The 26,481-nt window shown below is 42.3% G+C and overlaps 1 protein-coding gene across 2 annotated transcripts in view; it reads right to left on the bottom strand.

Annotated features, from left to right (window-relative positions):
- Positions 1-414: 414 nt before the first annotated feature.
- LOC133346574 (ras GTPase-activating-like protein IQGAP1) overlaps positions 415-26,481 on the bottom strand; it is a 112,869-nt gene continuing 86,802 nt past the window's right edge. Inside the window, exons 34-38 of one of the 2 annotated variants that reach the window (XM_061558234.1) lie at positions 19,487-19,699; positions 6,856-7,022; positions 6,128-6,256; positions 3,420-3,528; positions 415-2,311 (exon numbers count right to left, since the gene is read on the bottom strand). In XM_061558234.1, the coding sequence (XP_061414218.1) occupies positions 2,198-2,311; positions 3,420-3,528; positions 6,128-6,256; positions 6,856-7,022; positions 19,487-19,699 (732 nt within the window). In that variant the 3' untranslated portion in view covers positions 415-2,197. The remainder of the gene's footprint in view (positions 2,312-3,419; positions 3,529-6,127; positions 6,257-6,855; positions 7,023-19,486; positions 19,700-26,481) is intronic. The other variant, XM_061558235.1, reaches the window with a different exon arrangement.

The raw sequence follows: 26,481 nt of genomic DNA, 5'->3' as shown, positions 1-26,481 counted from the left end.
TTTCGTACATTAAACAGGCACGGCTTGTATATGGCTCCATTAAAAGCGGGCTATGCCAACATGAATTTACCAAATATTGACAAAACCAAAAATGTGACCCAAAGGAGTTTATGTTGATATCAAGATGTTTTCTACTAAATCTAATTTACACAGATGCCTTGAGAAAGAGCATAGAGTAATGAAAGTTAGCAAAATCACACCAATTTAACCAACATGGAGACTTACCACTGGCAGGGCATGTGTGAATGGCATATGAGAATGACATGATAATTGCATATAAGCATGGTTTGTTTAGTTTGGGGAATGCCACTGGCACAGAGGTAAAAAAGAGCTAGGATCATTTACTGGATTTTCAATTCATCTTCTTTTTCAAATATATTGTCGCTTATTCCAATAAATTGTAAAATCACGAGGTGGATTAAACAAAAATTTATTTAAAAAATAACACCTCTATACTCCAACAAATACGTGAATTTACGATGCAGGGAATATATTTTAAGTGGTAATAATCTACACATGACTGATTCCACCCAATCATATATAAGCAGGATGCTCCTGTAAAAACAATGAGTAATTCACAGCACATGCCACCAGTAGTAGACGAAATTCGATTTTATAAAACCGAAAGCTTCTCAACTTGCACAAGCTAATGTTTATCCTTAATGAAAGCCCAGCAATTGTTGTGCATGACTCCTTATTAAGCTATCCATTAAAAAATGTATAATAAAACACGATGATACCTTCATGATTGTTGCATGATAATACCTTAGAAGCAGTAAATACGATAAATATTTACTCTTAAGTACAGTAATGTAATGCTGCATTTTCACCAGTAGTTGTAGGTGATGTACCAATTATTAGCAATTGTAAAAACTTTATTATTTGAATCAAAAATATTTTTTTTACGCAAACATCATCATATAAATACACATTTAAGCTAACGTTTTCTTTAACCTTTAATTTGATTGAACAAAAAATAGAAACTGCCAACAATTTTAACTTTTCAAGTGATACAAGCAAAAAACGTGATTGCAAAAACATATCAATGAGGCTATTTTTCTTCCTAAGACTTATATACAGTATGCACTTGTGCATTTATTTAAAACAGGTGCTGACATGCAACACATCAATCTTAGCTTGTAATAGATTGATTCATACACGTATTATTTGGCAGTGTATTACTAACGAAATTTGGATTCTTATTTTTTTTCTCTTAATTTACGCTTACTACAATACTGTATATCTTTGCATCGTTCATAAAGAGGATGATATATTTGTTTTCTAATTGAGCAACGATGAGATTTCCTTCGACTCCAGCTATACCGTGTCTGTCTGCAAAGTTCAGTCGTCCGTTAGGTGGTGAATTAACGAAGTAAATGTCAGGGGATTAGGGCTTTGGTTCAATAAAATTGATTGAAGCCCAGAGACACCGTAATGTCACATTTGATAACGTGTTTAAAACGAATGCATAAACACGTGGAAAAATGCATCAATGCGCATAAATATTTAAAAAATATATAAATTTCCATTATGTAAAACAAATAGTGGCAGATATAGAGTACTTCCGCAACCTCTAAATAAACTGGGACTTTGATAATAATAATTTTTTAATCAAATTAATGAAAAATATCCAATTCAACTATATCCTTTTTTTTTCCAATGAGCATCATCAAATCAAGTGCGATTTCACAACACAAGTATCAACCATTCGACAATTATTCGTCTTTATAATAACACATTTTTTTAATAATGTAGTTGAATTCTGCTTACCATTTGTTTTAACTTGAACATTATAATAGTGATTATCCTCTTCTTGGTTCTTTTGGTAAAGTCACGTAGAAGGGAAATAATAAAATAATACAAATTAAACATAATAAAATAATATATTCTGTTTTATTTTTATTATTTTATTACTTCCCTTCTACGTGACTTTACTGAAAGAACCAAAAATAATATATTATGTTTTATTTTTATTATTTTATCATTTCTCTTCTACGTGACTTTACCTAAAGAACCAAGAAGATGAATCCCTGCAGTCACGAAAGCTTCAAATGGAAGTGATTATCCTGTTAAACAAATTAAACTCTTTCCTCGTACAATCATCATTATTTTTCTACCTTGCAACAAACAAACTGGGTATTAAAAAAAAAAGTATAACCAAAAGTGTTAGTAGATAGGAAACATGCCAATGCAGAACTCATTTCCCATATAACTTCTTGTTCAGGAGGAAGATAAGGAGGTTGACATTTACTCTTGCCCGTTCGAACATCTTCATTACAGCCACTCCCTCGTACTGCAGCTGCAAAAGGTCCTGTCAACGAATGAGAATGTGGCAACATGTGAATGAAACAATTAACGCATAATGATGATGATATATGTATGGCTCATCTTCCCAATTATAAGCCCGTAAAGTGTGGGACAAGTGCTAATACTTTAATTCTCATACTGTCATTACGTTCCCTCAAACTCGGTGCCAAGAATACATGCAATGGATGTTTGAATGAGTGGCTATCATTAAAGTCACACGCCCTCGCAGAGTTATTACAGCAATCTACTGCAAATGAACAAGTAACAATCATGTAACAGATAATAATCATTTGCAAGTCAAGTAATTGTTCTTGCATAGTTATGCTGCCAAACATTCACCTAGGAAAGCTTCACCGAGTCTTAACTCACTTTTTAAGGAGGGTCCTGCATTGGGATGTTTGGCCAGTTACATTAGTGAGTGTTCGACTTGTATGAGGAAACTGGAGTACCCAGAGCAAACCCACACACGTGAGTGGCGGGGGGGGGATGACCCTCAACACTGGTGCCTCCTGGCCACTTTAAAGCTCGATGCCTATGAACCCTGCAAACCCTGGCAAGCCCTGGTTGTCATCCATGCAAGTGCCAACCAGGCTCGAGCCTGCTTAACTTCAGAGATCTGATGAGATTGAAAGCAGTCCAAATGATTTGGTGGCCTTGCAGCTCTAGACCGGCTTGGTAAAATAATGACTCGGATCGCTCCGTGGCAAATGAGGGTGGAATTGATCTGATTTGCATCATCCACACTTTTACCGAAAATGTGTTTTCATACTTAACGCCAGAGGTGTGGACTCGAGTCATGTGACTTGGACTCGAGTCAGACTCGAGTCATGAATTTGATGACTTCAGACTCGACTTGGACTTGCATAACAATGACTTTGTCCCACCTCTGAGGTGTGGACTCGAGTCATGTGACTTGGACTCGAGTCAGACTCGAGTCATGAATTTGATGACTTCAGACTCGACTTGGACTTGCATAACAATGACTTTGTCCCACCTCTGCTTAACGCAGACTGCTGGTATAAATTGTGAACAATGTAAAGTGGCCATGTAAACGATGAGAACCAAGTGTAGGTGAACATTGTCAATAATGCAACGGGGCTGGTATACCGTACCTGAAAGTTAAGCTCCACTTTTTCCATTTCAACTCCCATGAACTTGGCTTTCACCTCGAAGATTCCAATTTTCTCTCCTTTCGTGATGTCAAACAAAACATTCTTGAACCTGTAGTGGGAAAAAGAAATCGAGTCACTTTAAACATATCCATCATCATAATCTTGATCACTCATGATCAATCTCCTGCTAGATGATGGTCTCCCAAAGCCATTCTAAAAGTTCCTGAACACAAGTTGATATCACCGCTCCTTTCCACGGTGGATTATCTCTCGGATGGGTTTCCTCCTTTGGTTGCACTGTAAATAGTGGCAACCACCAGCTATCATTCCTTTTAGCGATATGCCCTGCCCTAGCTCACTTGCCATACTGAACAATAAATATGACCTCTCCAACTTGTGTATGTTCTCTAATCCATGTATTCCTCTTCCAGTCTGCTTGTGTAATTCCAAGAATGTAAATGTATATGTATCATTATCCAGTCATACATGTGCTTCGCGATTAGCATATCCACATGTGAATTATAAAACAAGTGATAAGCAAAAGACGTGAATCCTACTTGCATGCCTGGATCCCTTTCTTTGACCAGGAGCTTTTGAAAAGGCTGTAACTTTGAATGTGTGCGGGGGAATTTCTATAATTGGCTTCAGGGCAGAGCATACTGTCCCTATTATAGGTGGGGAAGGTCATGGAGGGTGGTGAGATGTTTCCGTAAACATTATCAGGCAATGAATACATGTTATCTTGTACTTTCTCCTAAATCACAAACATCTCTAACAGCTCATTTGCAATGAAACTGTTTTAATGAGACGCTAAACTAGCAGGAGTCATCTGCTTATGGCAGGTGCCAGCCTTATACAGATACGTTCTTTGATCTGCAGAATTGGGTTGAAAGTCCACGCATTCATTTATACGGCGGTTGATATTGCGCAGATGTATTGAGCACACATATTATGCATATACATAAGACCAGGCAGAATATAGTCCACATACGGACCTGTTGATATATCTATATATGCTTTTATTTTACCCTTCATTTCTCTCTTTAATGTTTTATAGCTGCCAATCACATCAGGATTTGGTCATAATCAAGTATATTTCATGTGCCACTGTGCCTCTCAATGGCAGTGCACTAAATACAATTTAAAAGGATTAATGTCAATGTATTTAATCATTCAATACTCTGTCTGCTCTGTGCATAACACAATACAACTGTAATGACGGTAGCAACATGCAAAACAAAGGTACCGATCTGGTTATTATCTTGCAATGTAAAATATACGGATTTTTTTTATTTCAAGGAGGTAATACTTTGTATGCATTGCATAGACCAATGCATGCCCTCTTCACGTTTCATTTCTGCACGTGTGTTTTATTTATTTGTGGGGAGCTGCGGTACAGTCTTGAGTGCAGTGCGCTATGAACCAGGCACCTTGAGTTCAATTCCCAGCCATGCCGAATATCATCATCAAGTGGTGTCTGAATCGGTCCTGGGTTTTCACCCTACACAACTCCACTTCACAACTCCTCCTCCCCCGCTGCCCTTCCTGGCTCCTCCCTCCTTAACCACTATATAAGGTACAGATATTTTGCTGTGACGGTTTCACCTGAAGACGGAAGCTTGTGTTGCCTCCGAAACGTCGTGATTTTTATTGTTTTATTTTTATTAATTTTACCTACGTGACTTTACCGAAAGAACTAAGAGTATATTTTCACCCTATGTTCGCTCATCCTAACACGAGTGCCTGGTGTGGCATGTAAACATCAGCACTGAGTAAGGGCAGTTGGGATTAGTGCTGACCACGCCACGCACGCGTGCATGATCCCAGGCACACCGCGTCATTGTATGCCGTGCCGGCCTTAATGGGCGCTTGCTATCAGCACTTGCCCAACAATTCTGTATGGCTATAGGGGAATATTTGTCTTTGATAGTCATAACAAGGCAGAACAACTTTGGACACGGAAACCACATAGCATATGCACTCAAATGAATGGTACTGTATTGTACTCGCAACATGTAAAAAGGTACGGAAGGTGATTATGAAATTGTTCCAAAATTTTTAAACACAATGGTTATACAACAGATAATGAACACAAAATGTCCGTTGAGATCGGCTGGACAGCCCACTCCCGGAGACTAATAACATCCCCACTATGGTCATTCATTTATTTATTCTCCATCAATTTTCCCTGATTTTGCCATCGGCATGAATCCATGAGACAAATAATCCATTCAGAACTCTCACCTTTCATATTAGAGAATGACCCACAAAAGCAGATCTCACAGAACTACAATGCACACTGTCGTGCAGCATATTCCCACCAAGCTTGCTGCAGAAAATAACGTCTGTACATGACAAACTGATCATTTCAGAGCTGGAATTTAGCCAAATGAAGCACTAAAAATAACATTTGACGTGGCGTTTTTGTTTGTACATGCACTTCCGATTAGCGTGGTTGGCTACATGCGGTGTGAAATAAGTTCAGCGTACACACATCGACATACATACCGTCAACTCGCTGAAATTAAGAAACTAATATAAAAAAAACACGGGGCGAATGAAACCCAGATTCGAATGCAGGATCTCAGCGCTGCCAGTTCAGCTCTCTTGAGATCCCGAGCAACGCGGCCACCTCTGAAACACCACAAATGTTATCCAGCTGTCCCAGTCAGCGTGGCCATCGTGGCCGAGATGAACGCAGCACGTACTGGTTTAAGGTGACGTCTTCTATCTCCAGCAGCACTCCCTTCTCGTAGAGGCGGGCAGCTGTGTAGTGCAGAACCTGAGGCTTTCCTTTCCGTCCTGATTTTTCCTCGGCTTTCCCTTTCCGTCCGCTCCTCCAATGAAGCATGCACACGCAGATCAGAGACAGTAGAGCAGAAAAAGTGACGTTTTTTGTATGCATAACGTACCAGTTTTAATTCGATTATAAGGTTACACCTCCTACCCAGTAATATCGTCAATGCTTTATCATTTAACACTGCCATTGATGGGATTAGCCTGGAATGTGCAACTCGTCTAAAAACACAGCAGACTGTTCTACTGGGGAGTTTACTTTTTGTCCATAAATCCAGAAAGATCCTCTTAATGGAGCTTGAATCCACAAAAGGATCAGGGATCATTCTCTAAAGGTCCGTATACTGGAATCCAACCTGATTCACAAGAACAGAAGGGCATTGTGTGACCTCGATGCTGCTTCGATTCAAAATCTATGAACCATTCGCACAGACTCAGTCGATATATATTTTTTCCAGCCAACGATAAGGGTCTCTGAGTGCGGGAAAACATATTGAAGAAAAAACACTCAAACACCCCCCCCCCCCTCCAGGCTTGTGTAGTTTTCCTTACACTACAATCACCTGAAGCCCAAATGATTCACCGGCGTAAAGAGTGACTCAAGGAAGCATTCCCGCGCGAGTGACTCGCGGTGACCTACTTTCCCTTGTGGGCCAGGTTGTCGAGGCAGGTCTGGATGTACTGGTTGTAGTAGTTGGTCTGCTCCTGGTAGAACGTCGTCTTGGAATTGAGGGCGACGAGCGTCTGCTGCAGCTTCACCAGCTCCGCCTTGCGCCTCTGCCGGTACCGCCGCTGGTTCCGGATGTCCTGAGCACACGGGAGTTCAACAGCTGAAGGCCTGAAGGTTCTCAAGTGTGATCTGTGACAATGAGAACTCTATAAATGTGGCCATTTTGAAAAAGGCATCAGGCTCCAAAATGGCAGTCCTTGCGTAACCATCCCCCAGCAGTGGTCCAGATTTCCATGTTCAGCAATTAAATTCAGTCACGAACAGTATATTGCATAACAGGGCGTAATTTCCCCATTAATATTTTCCAGGTTGCTGGCTGGTCGACTGGAGTAGGTTACTCGAGAGGAGCAACAACAATCATGTTGATAGGTATACTGGATGTGGTGCATTAGGTGCAGAAATATTTTCTGGGTCACTGACCCAGACAGACCCGACTAAACTCAAGCCTTGATTGCGCACATTTATTCATGAGAAGACAAGGAAATCCGGAGCAGTGCTCTCATGGGTCTGGAAGAATGTCTCCAGTGCAAAATATGTGGAAGTTGCCTGGTTTATTTTTTTAAGGTGTACAATTGTTTGTACTATTTCTTGACCGAGAACATTTTAACCTCGTGACATGTATATTCTACCGCACTTTGTGCAAATCTCTGCTTTACGGCGCCCTGAAATGTACGCATTACTATACAGTAATGTGTTTCCATTCCATAAAAAAAGTATTTTCATTCAGGCTATTACTTCTCCATTGAACACTTTACAATGTTATTATTATATGGATTCTGGCTCCTGTATCTTGTCATAGCGGACTCTCATGAAAGAAAAACACAGGAAAGGCTAAGTTATAATTTATAGCAGCTGGTTTTGTATTATAAATCACTTTTCTGTCAATGTGTTGCTATAAACACAATTATTCTTGGATTTCTACATGTGTGGCAAAGGTTAAATATGCCTATTTTATTTGACCGGAATTCTCTATATATACTTACCCGAAGTACAGTAACAAAGTATAAAACATTGAATGTTAAACAAATATCAAACTTAACTACGACTAAACCGAAAGGCAGAACCGTAACACCAAATGTTATGTTTTGGAAACAAATCCATTTTCACAAAAATAGGCTTTTCTTGAAATGTGGAACGCATATGAACCACTCGATGAATCATCAACCTGTACTTCTTACTCTCATCGGCCAAAAACATTGTCTGTGAATGTGCCACAAGAGATTATTTCAGAAGTGTGAAGAGCGTTTAATGATATATTTTTTCATTAATTTAAATAAAATGGCTGCGAAGTAGCGCCTGCCGCTTGTTACGGGAGGGTGGAAGGGGTGCGGTTTGAATGTTGGAGCCTATCGGCCACCCTGGTTAATGCTGGGGGTGTAATATAAACAAACAATCCATGCCAGATCTGCTTCACAATAGACGTTAAAGTTCTCATGACATCAATTAAAAAACAATAGGCCCATTTGTGGCAAATATCGTGGTCCAAATTTATAAAAAGTTATTTTGCAAATTATCTAATTGGTTAAAGTCACATTTCAACATACTGAGAAACTGCTGCAGACGATAATAGTCTATCAAAAGTGGAACCTTCATGATAGCAGCCTTGCGCGATAAGAATGGCACAGCTATAAAATGTACAATGATGTAGTAAAAACATCGAAGTGAAAGGGTCTACCTGCTAGAACGAGCGCGAATAAGATGGGGTGCTCGTCTCTGCTTGGGCAGTGCTGTGCCATGAGCATCAATTCCACATTCCCACCGCAGAAGCCAATTTTGGAGTCAAGCGTGGGCTCATTCTAACCGTACGAATTGGGCATTCGACGACGGGATTAGATCTGACCCATGCATCACCTTTGATATTTAAACAAGATTTTAAAAAACATGACCATCTTCCTGACACCGTGAGTGTGGCACAGCGTGCTGGATCTAAGTGAGTATGCAATGGGTGTACCGTCCACCACAGTGCACAGCAGGTGAACACACTGCATTAGTCGGTCGCAGTTAAGTGGTGAGTTTCTAGGAAGTTCATCTTATGACTGTGAGTGGGATGAGATGTGATTGGTTAGTGTTTGGTGAGTGCGAGTGGCGAGTGTGATTCTCGTTGCAGGATGGGCTGCTCTCGAGTGGGCTACATTTTAATAAGACTGGAGGTCACGTTGGGGCCACTCTTTCTATGGGAGTTTGGTCACAGTGGACAGTAGCATTTTTTAATATGACGTGCAGACTAAATAAAATAAAACTCACAAAAACATTAGGATGTTTTCAAAGCCACATAAACAGGACGTAACAGCAATAGCATTGTGACATTATTAATTGCTACTTTAATACTCAGTCTTTTTTATATTCCTGTATTTCATTACGCATGAAGTTTAAAGTAACGTATAATAGTGCATTTTAATGTTGCATGTGACAAAAGATGTATTCACCTGGCTACTTTATTTTGGAAAGAAGAAGATGCCATGAATTTCATTACGTGTTACTTTCAATCTGAACAAGATACTGCAATACTAACAACACACAAAGATCCCCCGATATAGCTTTTGGGCAAGTTTTGTTTGCGAGCACCGATTAAGGTCAATGCGGGGTGGTGTGGCCAGAACCACATAGGGCAGCCTTTTTCTCTTCAGTGCTGAAGTTTACACACTGCACCAGGCACTCATTTAAGGCTGGGTATACCTAGAGGAGGTCCATGATTAGTTCAGATAAAGGCCCACATATATTAGGTCCTGAGCAGGGAATCAAACGCTGGTCGTCGGGTTCACAGCACAGTGCACTAACTGCTACAGTTTTACTCCCCGTGATATATTGTTTACAGACACGAACACCCCATTCACTCTGCTGCCTTTGTTTTGAAGAGAAAGCAGGGCGATCTGGCTGGAAGAGTGTCATTTTTTTGCACCCTAACGCGTGTTGCATGCCTCCTCTAAAAGGTTTACCGGAGGCTGTCAAAAAGCTCTGCGGTAAGGTCACAGAGCAAGACATTCCAGGGACCATTATAAAGCATATGACAGACATTATCCAATGCAGCGGCGTGCATGGCTATTAATTTTGTTGATGTAAAACTAGATCCCTTGCTGCCTATAATATTTAAATGATCTTAACGTTTTGCTATTAGCACTCTGACTTTCGTTAACCTATCCGGATGAAAAACGGTTTGAAAATGCAGAGCTTAAAATAATACTTAAAATGTACACTGTATAGAAATATTTCGATGTCTCAAAAAAAGGTTTTTTTCCCCCCCAAAAAAATGTATTTAAAGGATAAAAAAATGTCAATGGCATCGCATGCTGCTAATCGAAACAAAAATGTACATACACTACCGGCAGGGTGATAATTAAGGCTTAGGCAGCATTTTGGAAACAGGTTATGGCTTAAAAAAAACGTTGTAGACAGTTGAAAAAGCATATTTAAGGAGGCCGAGGAAAAGGAAAACCAGACGCAGCCATGTATACTGCAGCTTTAAGGCACAACACACGGCTGCATGAAACAGATGTGATTGCCAAATTGCCTGCAGGCAAATAGAACAAATGTGTCTGTCTGTACTTTGCCGAGCGGGTTTTTTTGTTACCACGATACAGCCTTTTCAGGGCATAAACACGATTTGTTATTAAAAATATATATATAACGTTTCTTTGTAATGTCAGTGTTTTTTTTACAAATGAAATACTGTAAATGTAAAGTCATGTTTTTAAGACATTAATTCTCCTCGGGGTTTTTTTTATCCTTGAAGATTACACTACTTCCTGTAATTCTGACCGGGTTCGCTAATGACAGAATTGGATTACTCACACAAAGTTCTGGGGAGAGAGAGAGAGAGAACACATTTGGTACTCATTTCTTTCCCAAATGAAGACTTGGGAAATCCAACTGGCCAAAACATAAGCCTTTCCCTTTATTCGTTGTCAAAGCGCATGCTTCACTTTGCAACGCATTACAGCATACTTTAATTGCGTAAGGATGGGCACGTATTCACAGTTTGTATATGCGAGGTCTTGCTGACAGCTGTTTCCTATACCGTAGCGCTTTCTCAGATACCAGGCCGGATAAACATTAGTTACCTCCTTGCATCAGTGCCTGCCCCCTAGGGAGCCTCTTCCCTGACCACACACACTCACTAACAGATCCATCCAGTCACACACTAATGAACAAAGGACGAAAACAAAGATCCCTCCCCCCGCCAAGTAAAACCGAAATAAGACTGCTGAGGCCAGTCTTACTTCGGTTTTACTTGATGTGGCCAGCGTTGTGCCCGACCGTCTTTGTCTCCCCACAGTGATGATGTTTACGCGTGGTACCAAATACGAATTCAATGCTGAGTTTGCCTAGGGGAGGCCCAGAATAAATTCAGATGTGACACCCCACTGATCTTAGCCAAGGCCGGGAATCAAACTCAGGTTGCCAAAGTTTTGGTACTGTGTGCTAACCACTCACTATACCAGCGGTCCACAGACGAATGAACTACAGTAGCAAAGATTCCCCGTAGAGCCTTAACAGACTTTGGGGCAAGTGCTGTTAGTGGGCAATTATTAAGGCCAGAACGGCACACGAGGGACTAGGTGGCCAGCACCACGCCCGACCACCTTTGTCTCCCTTACACACACGCAGGCACATTTTAATGTTGCACACATGCACAACACATGCAAAATATTGACACAAAGAGACACTCACGCGCAACCTTGTACATAGGCGTGCGAACGACCACATGCACAAACACACACAGAACCACGTGCACATGTCACGCACACAGAAACGGACCTACAGTTACACCCAACCATATCACACTCATACAGGCCAAACACACACACACATCACCCTATTTTACTTCTACAGGAGGCTAAGTGCTGTGAGCGAAAACCTATTGCAATCTGGCAGGGCAGATGATTAAGATAGGATGGTATGACCGGGACTACACACGGCTAACTTTGCTTCATGCTGATGATGACACTGCACCAGCTATTCATTTTAGACGACGTTGATGAACACCACGTATACGTTACGTAAGCCACTGATGATATACCGATACATATCCAGGAGTTGAACCCATGTGACCAGGATGACAGCACAGTGCCGTGATCTGCTACACCACTTCTTTCCCGCATACGCACAAATAAGTAGCATGCCGGCAATCCGACGTGCACAGATTATATTTATCATTGCACACAGACACACAGACGCACATCATGCAAACGCACGTACATGCCAACACACAGGCCACATTACTAGGGTTGTACAAACCCACCAAAATGTAAAAGCCCCGTTTATTTGTTTGCCCGCTAACGTTCCATGCTCTCTGCTCCTCTAAAATCAAAACAAACAAAAAAGAAAACAAGTGAAATAATCCCAAGGGACGAAGCATTTAAAGCTGTGACATTTTGGGATTTCCCTTTATCCGCTTCGGTTGAGTGTGATAATACACACTTTGCAAGATAAAATAAAAAAACAACGACAATAATATTAATCCATACAAAGCCTCAACGTAGAAGAATATAATTTAAAACCAAGAGCTAAAAAAGGGATTATTAAACAAAATAGACCCCTGCCAAAAGGGCATTAACCAAATAAGTCCACATGTTTGAGTTTTATATTTTTGGTCGAGGAATGAACTGATCTGTTTTATTACAGCAGTACTTGTGCAATTCATAAATACGTAGAAAGGAATACCAGATGTGCATACTCGATACGGTACAGTTTGTGTTTTCATCCGCCCAACTTTGGTAAACATGTCCAGGATCACCTAACCAAAGCCCAACAGCTTGTGAAGGGAGGGATGTGGTACGAGAGAATGTGATTGGTCGGCTGGTACTCATAGGGCAGGAATTATTTACCAAACATTACATTGCATAAAAATGTTATTACAAAAGTTGTTTCTCTCGTAATGACCGCACTGAGGCTCAGTCCAGAAGAATATATGTTTAATCGGATGAGAACAAAAATCCACATTTCAAGTAATTAAATGACATCTATCATTTAACAAACATAAATGTGTAATTAATGCCCTCTGCTAAATAACTGAAACAAAGCACAGCAGCATAAACGAAACAGCTTCTGTTGGGTCAGCAGGCAGCCAAATTTGCTTAAGTTGTAACCCTCATAAGCATCAAAGTGGGCTGGTTTTTTTTTTATTAAGTAGGGAGAACAGTTAGGATGCTCTCTTATTCGAGAGTGAGGTGGTCCTCATTGCATGTTTACTGTCCTGAGCGAGACGTGTAAATTCCACATTCCTTTGGCTGGGGCAAGTTATTCCACAGGACAGCGGCTGAAAATTCGTACTGGAGTGATGAAGAGCTGAGTGAACCCTCACTCATTACTCACTACAAAGGCAACTTGTCAAAATTAGTTACGGTTGAAATTAATGAATTCGTTTATTCCAGTATATTAGAAACAATAACATGGGAGGGGGGCGGTTGTGCAGTGGTTAACATCACTGCACTATAAACCCAGCGGCCTGAGTTTAATTTATATTGCCATGGCTAACATCCGTAACAATGGAAAGTGTGAACCAGTTCTGGGGCTCCTTCACAAACCCGCACTGTTGTCCAACAACCAACACGGCATAGATGAGGCCTGCTTTCAGCGGTTGATTGACAAAGGGCTCTAAGTTAATCATTTACGAATGACATGGTGACGTAAACCAGTGGCGTTGCTTGTGGATGGCATGGGCCCTGGTACAGTACGAGGAATAAAAAAGGAGGGCCACCAATCTCTGCCTTCCCCTTTCTCTTCATAGCCCGGAGCATGGGCCCCCTCTGGCTCGTAAGCCTCAGAGCAATAGCACCTCCTGCTCCACTATCGATAACCCACCCCACTGATATGAACATAGAAGCCCCCCCTTCCCCTTCAACTTTCAAAGTTACCAAAAAAAACCACGGCTGACTCATCAATCTGTCAAGGAAGACAGACTGCACTGCGCCATGTGCAACATGCACATGCCCTCAGTGTCCTCCCCACGCGCCGGCTAAGACCGTGGCTGGTGTGCGCGGTGCTGTGATGATCGCTGCACAGGCAGGTAGGTAGGTGGCTGTCAGGGACCCGCGGTGAATATTCTTAGGTTTTTTCGGTAAAGTCGCGTAGGTTAAAAATTAAAATTAATAAAAGTAAAATAAAATAAAAATCACGACGTTTCGGAGGCAACACAGCTCTTTTTTATTTTATTATTTTATTTTACTTTTATTAATTTATATTTTTTACCTACGTGACTTTACCGAAAAAAACCTAAGAATATGAATCCTTGCAGTCACGAAAGCTTCAAATCTAGAACCCGCGGTGAAGCCAATGGGGGGCTTTGCTGTGCTTCTTCAAGGCGGTATAACGGAGGCCCGGTGGGGAGCCGGCTGACCCTGTCCCATGACCAGCTTCCACGTAGCAGCAGCATGAAGCAGCCTCTTGTGACCAAGAATGCACGGACCTTGGCACCCGCCTCGCATGGGGAATTCAATTACACTTAAAAGTTTCTGAACGTATTAGATTGGCTTATACGAAATAAATTATTAAAGCCACCCCACACTTTTTTTTTACAGGGGGCCATGGGTTTTCTAATTAAATGCAGGTTTGGCACCGGAAGGAACATGAATAAATCTATAAAACCCATTTCCCATAATGATTAACTGTTTAATCAATTCATTGTGATGCGTCGTATTCATTCAACGATCTATTTTTTTTTCTTTTGGGAGGCCTAATTATTTATCTATTTACTTATTCACAATCGTGATTTGTTCTCGGCGATGAAGCGGAGGAACCCGCCCGCCTTGCAATTTAAAGAACGCGTTGAGCTTGAACGTTTAAGCACGACTCGGCTTTGTATTGAGCAGCTCTTAGAAAACGTAGCACGCCGTGCAACGATCAATACTGGTCTCAACCATAATGCAATCATCATTGATTGCCATGATCTGTATCATCGGACATGATCTATCCACTGCTGGATGAAGGCCTCATTATCTGGCTCACGGTCTCGCAACGCAACGGTCCATCCACCTCCTCCACACGAGCCGATCTCATCGCTCTACCTCTGTGGTGGATGTCCTCCTCTCAGATCCGTTCCCAACTTTGGCTGCCACACTTCCGTGAGTCTCGACCCCCGGGCCGTCATCCCTTACAGTCATCCCTTACATTCCCACTTACTTTTATTAACAGTCAATATGATAGAAATCTACAATTAATGTATCTTCTCTAAAACACCTCCCAAGACAGCATAAAATAAACATTAAGATTTTCAATGAATGGGGATAGCATTTTGAATTACATTGTACTTATTTTTGTGATTCATTGTAGTTGTGTTGTTATTATTATTTGTAATTATTATTGTCATTTGACGTTCCTGGGTAAAAAATTCCCAAGGAGGCCTCCTCGGCAGGACAATCTGCGTGGCAGCCCCACGGCTTTGGAGTTTTCAAAGAGCAAAGGTCAGCCTTGGTGTGACTGTGGGGGTGTCACCCCCACCTGGCATGGGAACCCCCCTGGAACTTGGACTCAAACTGCACCACACCTCCTGCGTCCCCACACCATCACCCTCGCTTACCTTTCCTTATCGGTGAAGATTGTGACCAATGGCCTCCTATGGGAAATGTCCGCAAGAGGTTTACTTGTGATTTTATGAAAAATATTTTGTTTGTCTGTTTCCCAAACCGTATCCTGATTGTGCATTTGACATCATGTAATTATAGTAATGAGCACGCCTTCAGAACTCTCGCACAGCAGAGTAACTCCCCCGTGTTTGAGAAGGGTTCCGTGGAAGCAGATATCACGGAAATATATTTATCACCCCCTCGAGTGACCTCTTTGTCCGTACTAGGAGCCAGCACTTTCGCTGCCACCTGCTGCAGGGCAATGTTCGTTTGGATTATTGCACGAAAGTCAAACAGATATTTTCACATTTTTAGAGCTGGAATTGGGCAACATTTAATGAAAAACCAAATGTAATACGACGGGGATTATCTGTGTAGTCATTGATGACCAGGTTGAGAGCATCAACTCGCTACACTTGAAAACCTGCTTGAATCACGCAGCGGCAAGATTTGAACTGCCTTGCCTGGTATGCGGAAGGACGTGGGTTCGATCCCGACACCTGTATATTTGGAGTTTGCATGTCTCTCTCCCCGTGGTCACGTGGATTTTTCTCTGGGTCCTCCAGTTTTTCCCTCCACATTGAAAAACATGCGTTTGGAGTATTTGGCTGCTATTCATTTTTCAATGTCCACATGATAAGCCACTTCACTGATAAATGATTTGTGGCTAGGTCGCTTCTGATAAATAGCGATATAGCTGAGTGGGGCTTACCTGGTAAAAATTTAATAGTTTAAATAGTTTAGTATGAATTCCAAACCAGAATCTCTGAAATGTCAGTGTGTTTATTATTTTATAGCCACAGAATATGCTGGCTGCATACTGGTGTGGTAAGTGCTTCCATGTCTGTGTGTGTCTGTGTACAAGTGGTGGTGAGAGGTCGTGCAGTGGTTAGTGCACTGCATGACCAACCCCGCAAACGCGTTTGATTCTCGACCGCAGATGTCAGGTGAGTAATATCAGAACCGGTCCTGGGCCTTATTTAAATTAACTCAGCCAAAAATGAGTATGTAGTGCAGTGTGCAAACATGCTTGGTGTGTGCATGTGTACACGTATGTTGTGTGTGTTGATATAGTGGTGGCATGGTTGTTATCATCCTATATGAAGATCCTTGTAAACCACTTCATTTTTTATCAGTTGCAAATATAATCTGAAACCAGCCTGGATCTCCTTGAAATCAATTCAACCCATCACGGGTAAAGTACCTGGTGTAATGTAGCACCATCACCAATGGGGAAACAAAGGCGGCCAAGTGTTACATGTTGTGTTGTGCTTGTCACAATTTTGATAATTTTTTACTTTTTTCCAATGCAATCTAGTAGGCTAAGATGAGTCTATATCAGTGGGACAGTTAATTGTGTGGTGAGGTAAAGTTTGGGTGCTGCCAGATATTTCAAGATGTCTATCAAGCATTGAAGGGTCGGCCAATATACCCTCTTCATGGGTCTTATAGATCTCGTTCCATCAGCAGTGGCATGAGCAACCAATTGTAGAGATGCAGTGGTGCGTGAGTGTCTCAAGACATCAATATTTTTTATTTCGGATAACATTCTCACTTTCCTTGGAATAATAAAAAAAAACGACGGTATACGTCAAATAAAACATATCTAAACGGTAATAAATCACAACCGACCATTTGATTAACGCCCAAACTTAACAAAGACCTCCTTCGCCATGTCCAATACTGTATAGTTGTACTTCTACTTATGTAATGTTTCCTCTCATACTTTAGCTCTCCGTAAGCCTAAAGCTTTTTACAAACTGGTAATCCACCACCTATATCTGTACGGGTGAGTTGACCGGGCAGGATCCATCTCGTCGGTGTCCCACTTGATGTCGCCGCAGCGGAACCAGCGGCGGTCTAATGGAGAGGAGCTCACTGCCGAGTAAACATTTACTTGGCCATGTCGGCTCAGCACCGTCGCCACTCACACAACGTCTCGGCGGCCCCGAGCATCTTGCAAGCGGATGATGCCGTCTGGCAAACAGTCGGAGCCTAATCTTTGAGCAGAACATCACCGTAATCAGATCACCGGAGGTCAGTAACTATGTGCCGTAACAAAACCTGTCAAAACACTGTTGTGACAACTAGTTTATTTCATTGCCATCGAGCCGAGATGTCGTTTATGCGATTGTAAAAAGTAATAATTCACGGCTCTTTGTCAACTCACTGCTCGATGAAGGCCTCCCCACGTCGTGTCATTCATCGAGGGCTGCTTGAGCATACTTCACCACATACTGGTCAATGTGGGTTGGTGGCGCAGGACCAGTTGAGATATCACTCACCACTGATGTTAGCCGTGACAAGAAATTAAACTCAGGTTGCTGGCTTGATAGGGCAGTGTTCTAGGTTTACTCAGTCTTCATTGAGTACCCACTGGGATATGTGAAATGTATCAGCGCCGGCCAGACAAATGTGGCCGGGCTTGGTGTTAGCCACACCATTCCCTCATGTGCCGTTTCAGCCTATAAGGTGCTCACCAACAACACTTGTCCCGACAGTCTATAAACCCATATGGGAATGTGTGTCCTTGCATGTATGAAACATTGCAAGTATTTATTTATGCAGGAGAGCCAAATTTCAAGACCTCTTGGAGGAGTGTTCTGCTTGAGATATCTGGTCAATTCCCTGAGTAACGTTTTAATGTGGGAAGAAATCTTAGGAGCTTTGCATGAGAATAAAACTCAATCAGCATTTATCAGTCACGAACCTATTTGCTATTACGCCTCCTATACTGTATATATACACCGCTGCTCCTACATTTGGGTGTTTTGTGTACATGATCTCAGCAGGGTTCACGTAGATCTCAATTCCAACTCGTTGTATTACACATGTGTGCAACCATCATTTGATCAATGTGCACAGTGATGCACACGTGTTACTTTTCACACATACACAATACTTTAAATGGTATGTGCAAAACAGAGAGAAAGCGTCTGTTAATGTAATCCAGGTGATTAGTTATGCAACTCAATACCAACCAGCCAGTGTTGCTCATATCCGTTGGTGACCCTGACCTGAGAGAGTGGTGAAAATTCCACATTCCCATGTCGGGTTTCCCTGAGACTGCAACCGTTCACTTTTCGCAAAGCAGTGTTTAGCTTCATTCTCCATGCGTCGAATTGCCCCCCCCCCCACGCCCAGACAAGATTTTAACTCGCACCCTTCTGAGTCGAACGCTTTCGTGACTGCAAGGATTAATATTCTTGGATATTTTCGGTAAAGTCACGTAGGTAAAAAAATTTAAATAAAAAATAATAAAAGTTAAATAAAAATAAAATAAAAATCACGACGTTTTCGGAGGCAACACAAATTTCTCATTTACTTGATACAGCTATCGTGCTGTGACGGTTCCACCTGAAGATGGAAGTTTGTGTTGCCTCCGAAACGTCGTGATTTTTATTTTATTTTACTTTTATTTATTTTAATTTTTTACCTACGTGACTTTACCGAAAACCTAAGAATATGAATACTTGCAGTCACGAAAGCTTCAAATCTAGAATTGTGCAATCGACATTGTGGGACAGAACATCCATTCACATCTCATGCATGGCAATGCAACTCTTCGTGTTAAGAGATTTGCCCATGGAAGCGGATATCACAGAGTTACCACTGAGACCCCTTCAAGTGAACTCTGGTCTACACCATAGAGGGCTGCACTTTCATTCGCCGTGCCACAGACAGTAATGTTCATCACATGACAGTCAAACTGATATATTCAATGATCAGAACTGGAATTTAGTCCAATGAAGCACAGAACCACATTAACAGTTCTTGTTTTTTTTGTGCCAGTCATAGGTGACAGAGCTGACACCATAAACTCACTACACTTGAGAAAGGGGTTTTAATCACAGGCAGCTGCTTGGATTTCAGCGGTGGTAGCTCATCTCTGACCTCCAAGCCATAGGGCTACACCTCACACGGCCTACTAAACCCAGAGCAAAACGGGCATCAAACGAGAACGGCCTCTCGCCCCGTACCTTGGCGATGTCGTTGATGAAGGCCTGGTACTTGTCGGCTGCGCACACGTGCTCAGCCTTCTCGAGCGCCTCGAGGCTGCACAGGATGCGCTCCTTCTTGCCGGCGAGGGACAGCTCGCACTCCTGTGGGCCCTGGGCGTCACGGCGTACCTTCTCAGGGGCGCGCGCATCCTGCACAGCGCGGCGCCGCACCACGCGGTCGTGATCTGCCTCCTGCACGCGCCGGCGCAACAACAACAACAACACGCGACTGTCAGCGGCGACGGCGGCGCCACACGCGCAGTGCCAACGCGGAGACTGGGCACGAGCGGTGCTCCTGGATAACATTTCGGGTACGATGGGTAATTTAGCCTTCATCGTTTTATTTTTTTTGTCATGTTTTTTTTATCCTGTTTGTAGTGTCGGCGTCATGTTATGAGGCAAAGTACCCACTTGGATCTCTCACAGAGCAGGACAACCTTCCGTGATGGAGAATGGCCCATGGAAGCAGATATCACAGAACTACTTCTGAGATCATCTTAAGTGACCTCTGGTGCCACATGCGATAGAGTTGCACTTCCCACTCACTCTGCTTTTGAGAGTAATGATTATCGCAAAATAGTAATCATAATTCGAGGTGGAATTTAGCTAAGCAGAACACGATGTAAAATGAATTTTAAAAGGCAATAAATTGTGTTTTTATTAATATACTTTTTGCATCCACCCAATGGCTACTAAATTCACCAAAATGTCAACAAAAATGTTTTGATCTTGAATCAAACCATGACTATCTTGATCCATCAGGGACATGCATCAACAGGCCTACTACTGGCCACCAATGCACCCCAATGCCTGTGCAATCCATCAACCCTGCCTCGACCTCCACAGCAGTGGATTACAGGCACGCGCCACCAAAGGCATATCCAGGGTAGAGGGGGTAGTTGCCCCTAGTACTCAATGTTTTTAGAAGGCCGTGATATATGTTAGACCATTTTTGAGATGTTTCAAGAATGTACATCTTTAAATCAATAACCATTCTTGAATCAAATATCATCTTAGATGATTCCTGATGTATATTTAATATTAGATACATTCAATATTATAGAGTGAAAACATTTTGTTTCTGGAAATTATTTCCCCCCTGCACCTCCGTTTAGACCCTCAGGTTTTGAATCCAGGGTCTGCGGACACCATGAGGGCATCTACGGAGCAACCCTGTGACCTTGTTTAAGCGCTAAACGGAATGAATGACGATACGATCTGCTTGTGCCTATCGTGCATTCTGCTCTGGCTCTCACCCCCCTTGTGTGTATGAGGGCAGGCAGCGGTGTCCGTCGCTTGTTTGTGTCTAACCTGTTGTCCTTCTCTCCCACACCTCCAATTAGCACGGTTCGCGAAGTACGGTACAAAACAAGTTCAACACACGTACGTACAAGTGTACGTACTTTAATCATTTAGAGGGGGGGGGGTGCTGTGTATTTGTCAGGGGGGGACTTTGCCCCCCCCCCCTCCATGCTCGGGTGATGCTAAAAAGGTTTGAGGGCTCTGATGGGGGCATGAAAATTGCCATATGGGGGCCATGGGCCACAACAGCAAACTTCCTTGACCAGTGCCACAGATGAGCTGGGCGTTTTACGCATTGAAAATACCAACTACGTACGACATTTAGATCGAATGTGTAATAATGTGCATACAATTGTCGCCGCACAGCTTGAGTTTTCACATTAGAAAAAAATAAGTGACGTGAGTGCGCTGAAGGAGTGGTCACATGATCTCCGGTATATATCTGTGAGGGGGTGTTCGGTCATGGCATAAAACGCTCTTGAAAGGTTCTCATGCAGCGGCTTTGTTCAATTGTTTGAAGTAACGTTCCAGCTCAATTTAAGATTCTTGTTCTTAATGCATGCCATCGAGGTTGACATTCAAGATTGTACAGTATTTGATCAAATGTACTAGTGCCATCAAGGAAATGCTGTATGTTACCCCCGTGAAAATAAAAAAAAGTATTCACATGATGTTAATAGTTGAGGGTAAATCATTCAACAATCCCAAAACCTCATCTTCAAGGCTATCAGTGCCTGATACACCACCCTGCCGGTCTGGCTTCAACCTGAGATATGGTCACAAACAAGTTCTGATACTTCTGCATTGATGACTATACAGCACGGCTCATTATTCTAACAGTCAATGGTTTCTTAATAGCAGTTATAATGGATCCTCAGTCAAAGACATTGCCAACCACAAAATCAGTGCACATTCCTTCATGCTAAAACACACGTGCACACAAGCAGAGACTTTCGTGACGATGGCTCTGTAAGAAAATCCATGTGGTTTGGCATCTGTATCAGATTGTGTGGGTCGACTTTGTGATCAACACAAGCTTATAAAATATAATACTCTCGGTGTGGTCTGTGCAGACAATTCAAGGGTAATTGTTTAACAAATAACGATATCCAGCCCTTTTTCAATCCACTGCTGGCTGATGGACTCTGGATGGTGTATCAGTCATGGAGGTTGTGCAGTGCAGCAGGTTGGGGAAGAGGAGGCCCAGGACTGCTTTAATATATCACTCTCTACCGATATTAGGCATGACCGGGAATTGAACTCAAGTGACCAGCTTCATGGTACAGTGCGCTAACCACTGCGCCACCGCTCCACCTACCATTAAAGGGTGTCTGTTTATAACAGTACCTTTACAATGAGTCAAACGAGCACATCCGTCATGTGGAATTTTAATTGTGTCTCTTAAATTAATTTGTGGGTTGATCCGTATCGTGCCTGTGCTGAGAGGTAATTATCTGTGATGCCAGTAAGAGCTCACCTAAATCAACACACATCAACTCAAGGAGGCCATAAACATGAATCTCTCAAGCCAAAGTATTGATTAAAAAACACAATTACACGTGAACTTTCAGTGATTAATATTTACTCCTACAGCCTCCACAAAAAATATTGTGTGTGCGCATAAGTTTTAAATGTACTCAAAGTACTGCATAGACTAGTGATATATTACATTTACTACTCATTGTATATTGGCAATTCATTAAGAAGAAGAGTTGGGTTGTAACATATTTCAACCTCATGTTTTCTAAATATAAAACAATGTCATATTATAAGTAGAGCTGTGACAATATGCAACCCTCGCGATCGCATGAATTGTCGATTGAAGCACCAATGTTTTTGTGTTTTTCACATTGTTGTGCATGTGGCATTTCCAGTGTCTGCAGGGGGTCACGTGAACCGATTACATACAATATACACAAATCACAATCGATGGGTCCGGTGCATTGTATCATTGAGTGTATGATTCAACGATGATTCGATGCTTCGTTTCAGGCCTAAATAGGAGCATCCTGACTGCAGTACGGTATCCCCTCATTATTTGAGAGGAATACGGTCCGGAGATGCTTGTGAATAGCATATTTCGCGGATAATGACATTGGACTATGAAAAAACCCATAATTTTAATGAATGACCTTAAATAAATACGTAAATTAGCTATTAAATACGTTTAAATTATAACATAAAAATACAAAATGGTTATAATAAACGTAAATTAACTTACATAAAATTATGATGCTGCACAGTAGAAGGTTTCAGTAACGATGATCTCATCCCTTTATCTCATCAAGTCGTGTAGAGTTCCAGATGCGATCCGCAGATAGCCAAAATTGCGGATAGCAAGATCGTGGATAACGAGGGAATACTGTACCCATTCACAGAGGGCTTTCATGTAAAATAAAACCTAGAAAACCTCGTCCAACTATATTTTGGTACTTTGTTAAAAACATTTTGTTAAGAGTTCAAAAAGGCTAATTTTTTTATCCTTAAACATTTAAAGAGCCTCCCACAAATCACACTACTACATCACCTCCCTTTAGCATTTCACCAATATTAGATTTTTATTCCTTTCAATGTTATTCAGGGCTTGGGTTTTTATTTTTTGGCAAATGGCTCCCGAAAAACCAATATTCCTTAGAGACAACTTTACTTTCAAGACATCCTCAAAGACTACCACAGAAGTGATGTTTATCAAGAAATGCTAACCAAGGCCAAAATATATTCATTTCCATAAAGGTAACACTCATATAAACAAAGTGTATTTGTTCAATAAATACACTTGTTTATGGCAGCAGACACAAAGGGGCTATTCTAATCATAAACCAGACAACATGGCCCTGTAGGGGCCACAGGTAGTCGCGTTGGTACTTATTGCTTTCACCCGAATGTCTTCAACGCTGTGGACAGTAAATACAACCATGAGTCAGAGCGTCGCTCTGTTCGAGCAATGAGGCAGCGCCTTTCTCCGTTTGTGACTCTGCGTCATAAGTGTAAATCCACATTCTTACGACCAGGGCTGTATTAAGTTGTTTGATGGTCGCCCAAGACGGTTATAGACTTGGGGGCCCTTTTGTTGTTCTCTTAAAATTGCTTCCCTCTGCCGATTCAGCACCACCCATGCCCAATGCCAGACACTGAATTGTTATTCACCTTCATAACAGAGGGTTTTTTGGGAGGGGTTAGATCGCGTCAATATAAATGTGTCATTAAACCACCCGACATAGCCAATTAGTAAGTTTGTCACGTAAACAAAAGATGCTAATTCGTTATAAGTTCAGCACACTGGTGTGTTGGAGAGTGAACCCACAACATTTACAATTGCTCTATTATGTATAACTAGCTTTTTTGCCCGTCCAAGGACGGGTGTATATTGCAGTAAATCTGAAATATGAAATAGAAAAATTGTTCAGCTCATGATTATTAATGAGGTGGGGGGGGGGGTTGCCCCATGCGGAGTGACGTCACCCATTAATGGTTATTGTGGAGGGGTGCGGCATGTGGAGTGACGTCACCCCTCATGGTTATTGGGGAGGGGTGCGGCATGTGGAGTGACGTCACCCGCTCATGATTATTAATGAGGGGAGGGGTGCGGCATGTGGAGTGCGCGACCGTCTTGTGCGTTAGTGTAAATTTCCACGCGGGCATGAATATTAATTAGGGGGGGGGCTCTTTTGCAGTGACGTCACGCACGGATGTAGCACTGTGCTGCTTAGAAAAAAAATTACCGTCACTTTCTGTAAAGAAACGTCATATTTGAAGCGATTTTTCGGGAAAAAAAATTTCATTCAGCTCGACCTTCCTCTGCGTTAGTGTAAATATGCACCCACTCATGAATATTAATGAGCGGGATGGACCTCATGTGGAGTGACGCCACGCGCGTGACACACACACATTATTGGCTTATTATAGTGGCAATATTGGTCGCGAAAGCCTACGTGTTCAACTGTTAATCATCTTACTTATTTCAGTTCTGCTTTTCAAATGTGACATATCAATTGTAAAGCTAATCCGAGCTTAAAACGAGAAAACTTTATAACTTGGGCACATAACTGGTCATCATACACATACGTGATGCTATGCCTTCAATTACCAAATTACCTTTCAGATTCATCATAGTACTACATTATAAAGCGATACATACATATATTTTTGGAGACCCTAAAAACTCCCAGGCACGAGGCTGATGCCCCATAAAACCCCCTGCATTAGCCAAGTTTTGCTTATGACGGTGGAGGGAGGGAGAGGGGGGTCAGGGTACCTATGGGATGACCACCGTCAACTCCTCATGAAGAGAAACCCCCTGACTGAGATTTGAATTCACAGCTGTCCATCCGTTGTGCTCCAAACACTCTTTTCCGCAGCGCTGCTGCCCCTGCCGAACGACGATGGGTCTGAGCGTACACACACAAAGCTAGTTCTAAAAATAAGTTACTGTACATTGAAATAACCTCAGTGAGAAACGCAACACTGGTGGCGACGCACCTGCTCGGGTTTACGGCCAGCCTCTATGAAAGAACCGCTGTGTGGGAGTGCTTTTTTTTGTTAATCAGAAGCATTCTACTTATTAACAGAAGTAACTTTGGTCTTTGCAATGGCTCATAAAGAACAATGGTACAAAGCGATTCTGACTGTCGCCCCGAAAAAAGACACAGACGCACCCATAAACCAATGCAAAGCCCTTTGCAAAAGCCACCAATATAATCCCTGCCCAAAATTCGCCCTCCAAATGACGCCACCGCACCCCCATCCTCAGCTCGTGTTTCCTCGAGGCTCGACCCTGATTGGGGGTGTGGGGGGGGGGTGTCGCTAACGATGACGCACCAAAACCCCTTTGTTGTGGATTTACCCCATCTACAAAGCCCTGTTCCTGTGCGCCACACTTCAGCCACAGCTGCCAAGTCACCTCTGGGGAGCCATCGGACTGTGAGAGAGGTCTCTCCAACCTCCTGCAGGGGTTAACACTCGCCGCTGCTGCAGAGGCTAAGTGTTCCAGACTCACAATCCAGAGGCACTGTGCTCCAATGCTGATCATCGTCGTCGTCGTCATCGTCGTCATCATCAGCGATGACCTATCCACTGCTGGATGAAGGCCTTCTCATGTCGTTTTGATGACGGGGAGTGTTTTGACCATACCTCACAATTCTGGTCAGTGCGAATTGGTTAAGGGATCGGTGGGATTCAGATACTTACCTGCTACTGATGCAGGCCATGGCCAGGAATGAAACTAATAAAATATCAAACTGAGGTTGCCGGGTTAATGCAGTGTGGTAACCACTGCACGATCGCTTCCTCCTGGCCACTCTTTACTTTTATTTAAATAATTATACATTGCAGGTATTTGACTGAGAGAGAGAGTTATTGGTAAGTTCACAACCCTGGTCAGAGGTCAACCCAACATATTAGCCCTTTGAAGTCAATAAATTGAAGTACCGCTTCGTGGAAAATCTACAGCGGTCGACCTGAAAATTGAAACTGTTCCCACCATAAGAACGTGGCATTGCCATCGCCAGCTCAGGGCAACAAAGGCAGAACAGCACTGCTCCATTGCTCATTTTATCCTTGATTCAACTCTGTAAAAAATGCTGTGAAAAGAAAGTCTTGAAAAAACAAATGAAAAAAAACCAGTGAACCCTACTGACAAAATGTTATATCAAAAGCTAAAACGTTACGGAAGG

Source organism: Lethenteron reissneri, chromosome 24, assembly GCF_015708825.2.
Source record: "Lethenteron reissneri isolate LAM-NWPU_2019-01 chromosome 24, ASM1570882v1, whole genome shotgun sequence".
NCBI classification, from domain to species: domain Eukaryota; kingdom Metazoa; phylum Chordata; class Hyperoartia; order Petromyzontiformes; family Petromyzontidae; genus Lethenteron; species Lethenteron reissneri.
This window is presented reverse-complemented; position numbering and strand designations above follow the sequence as displayed.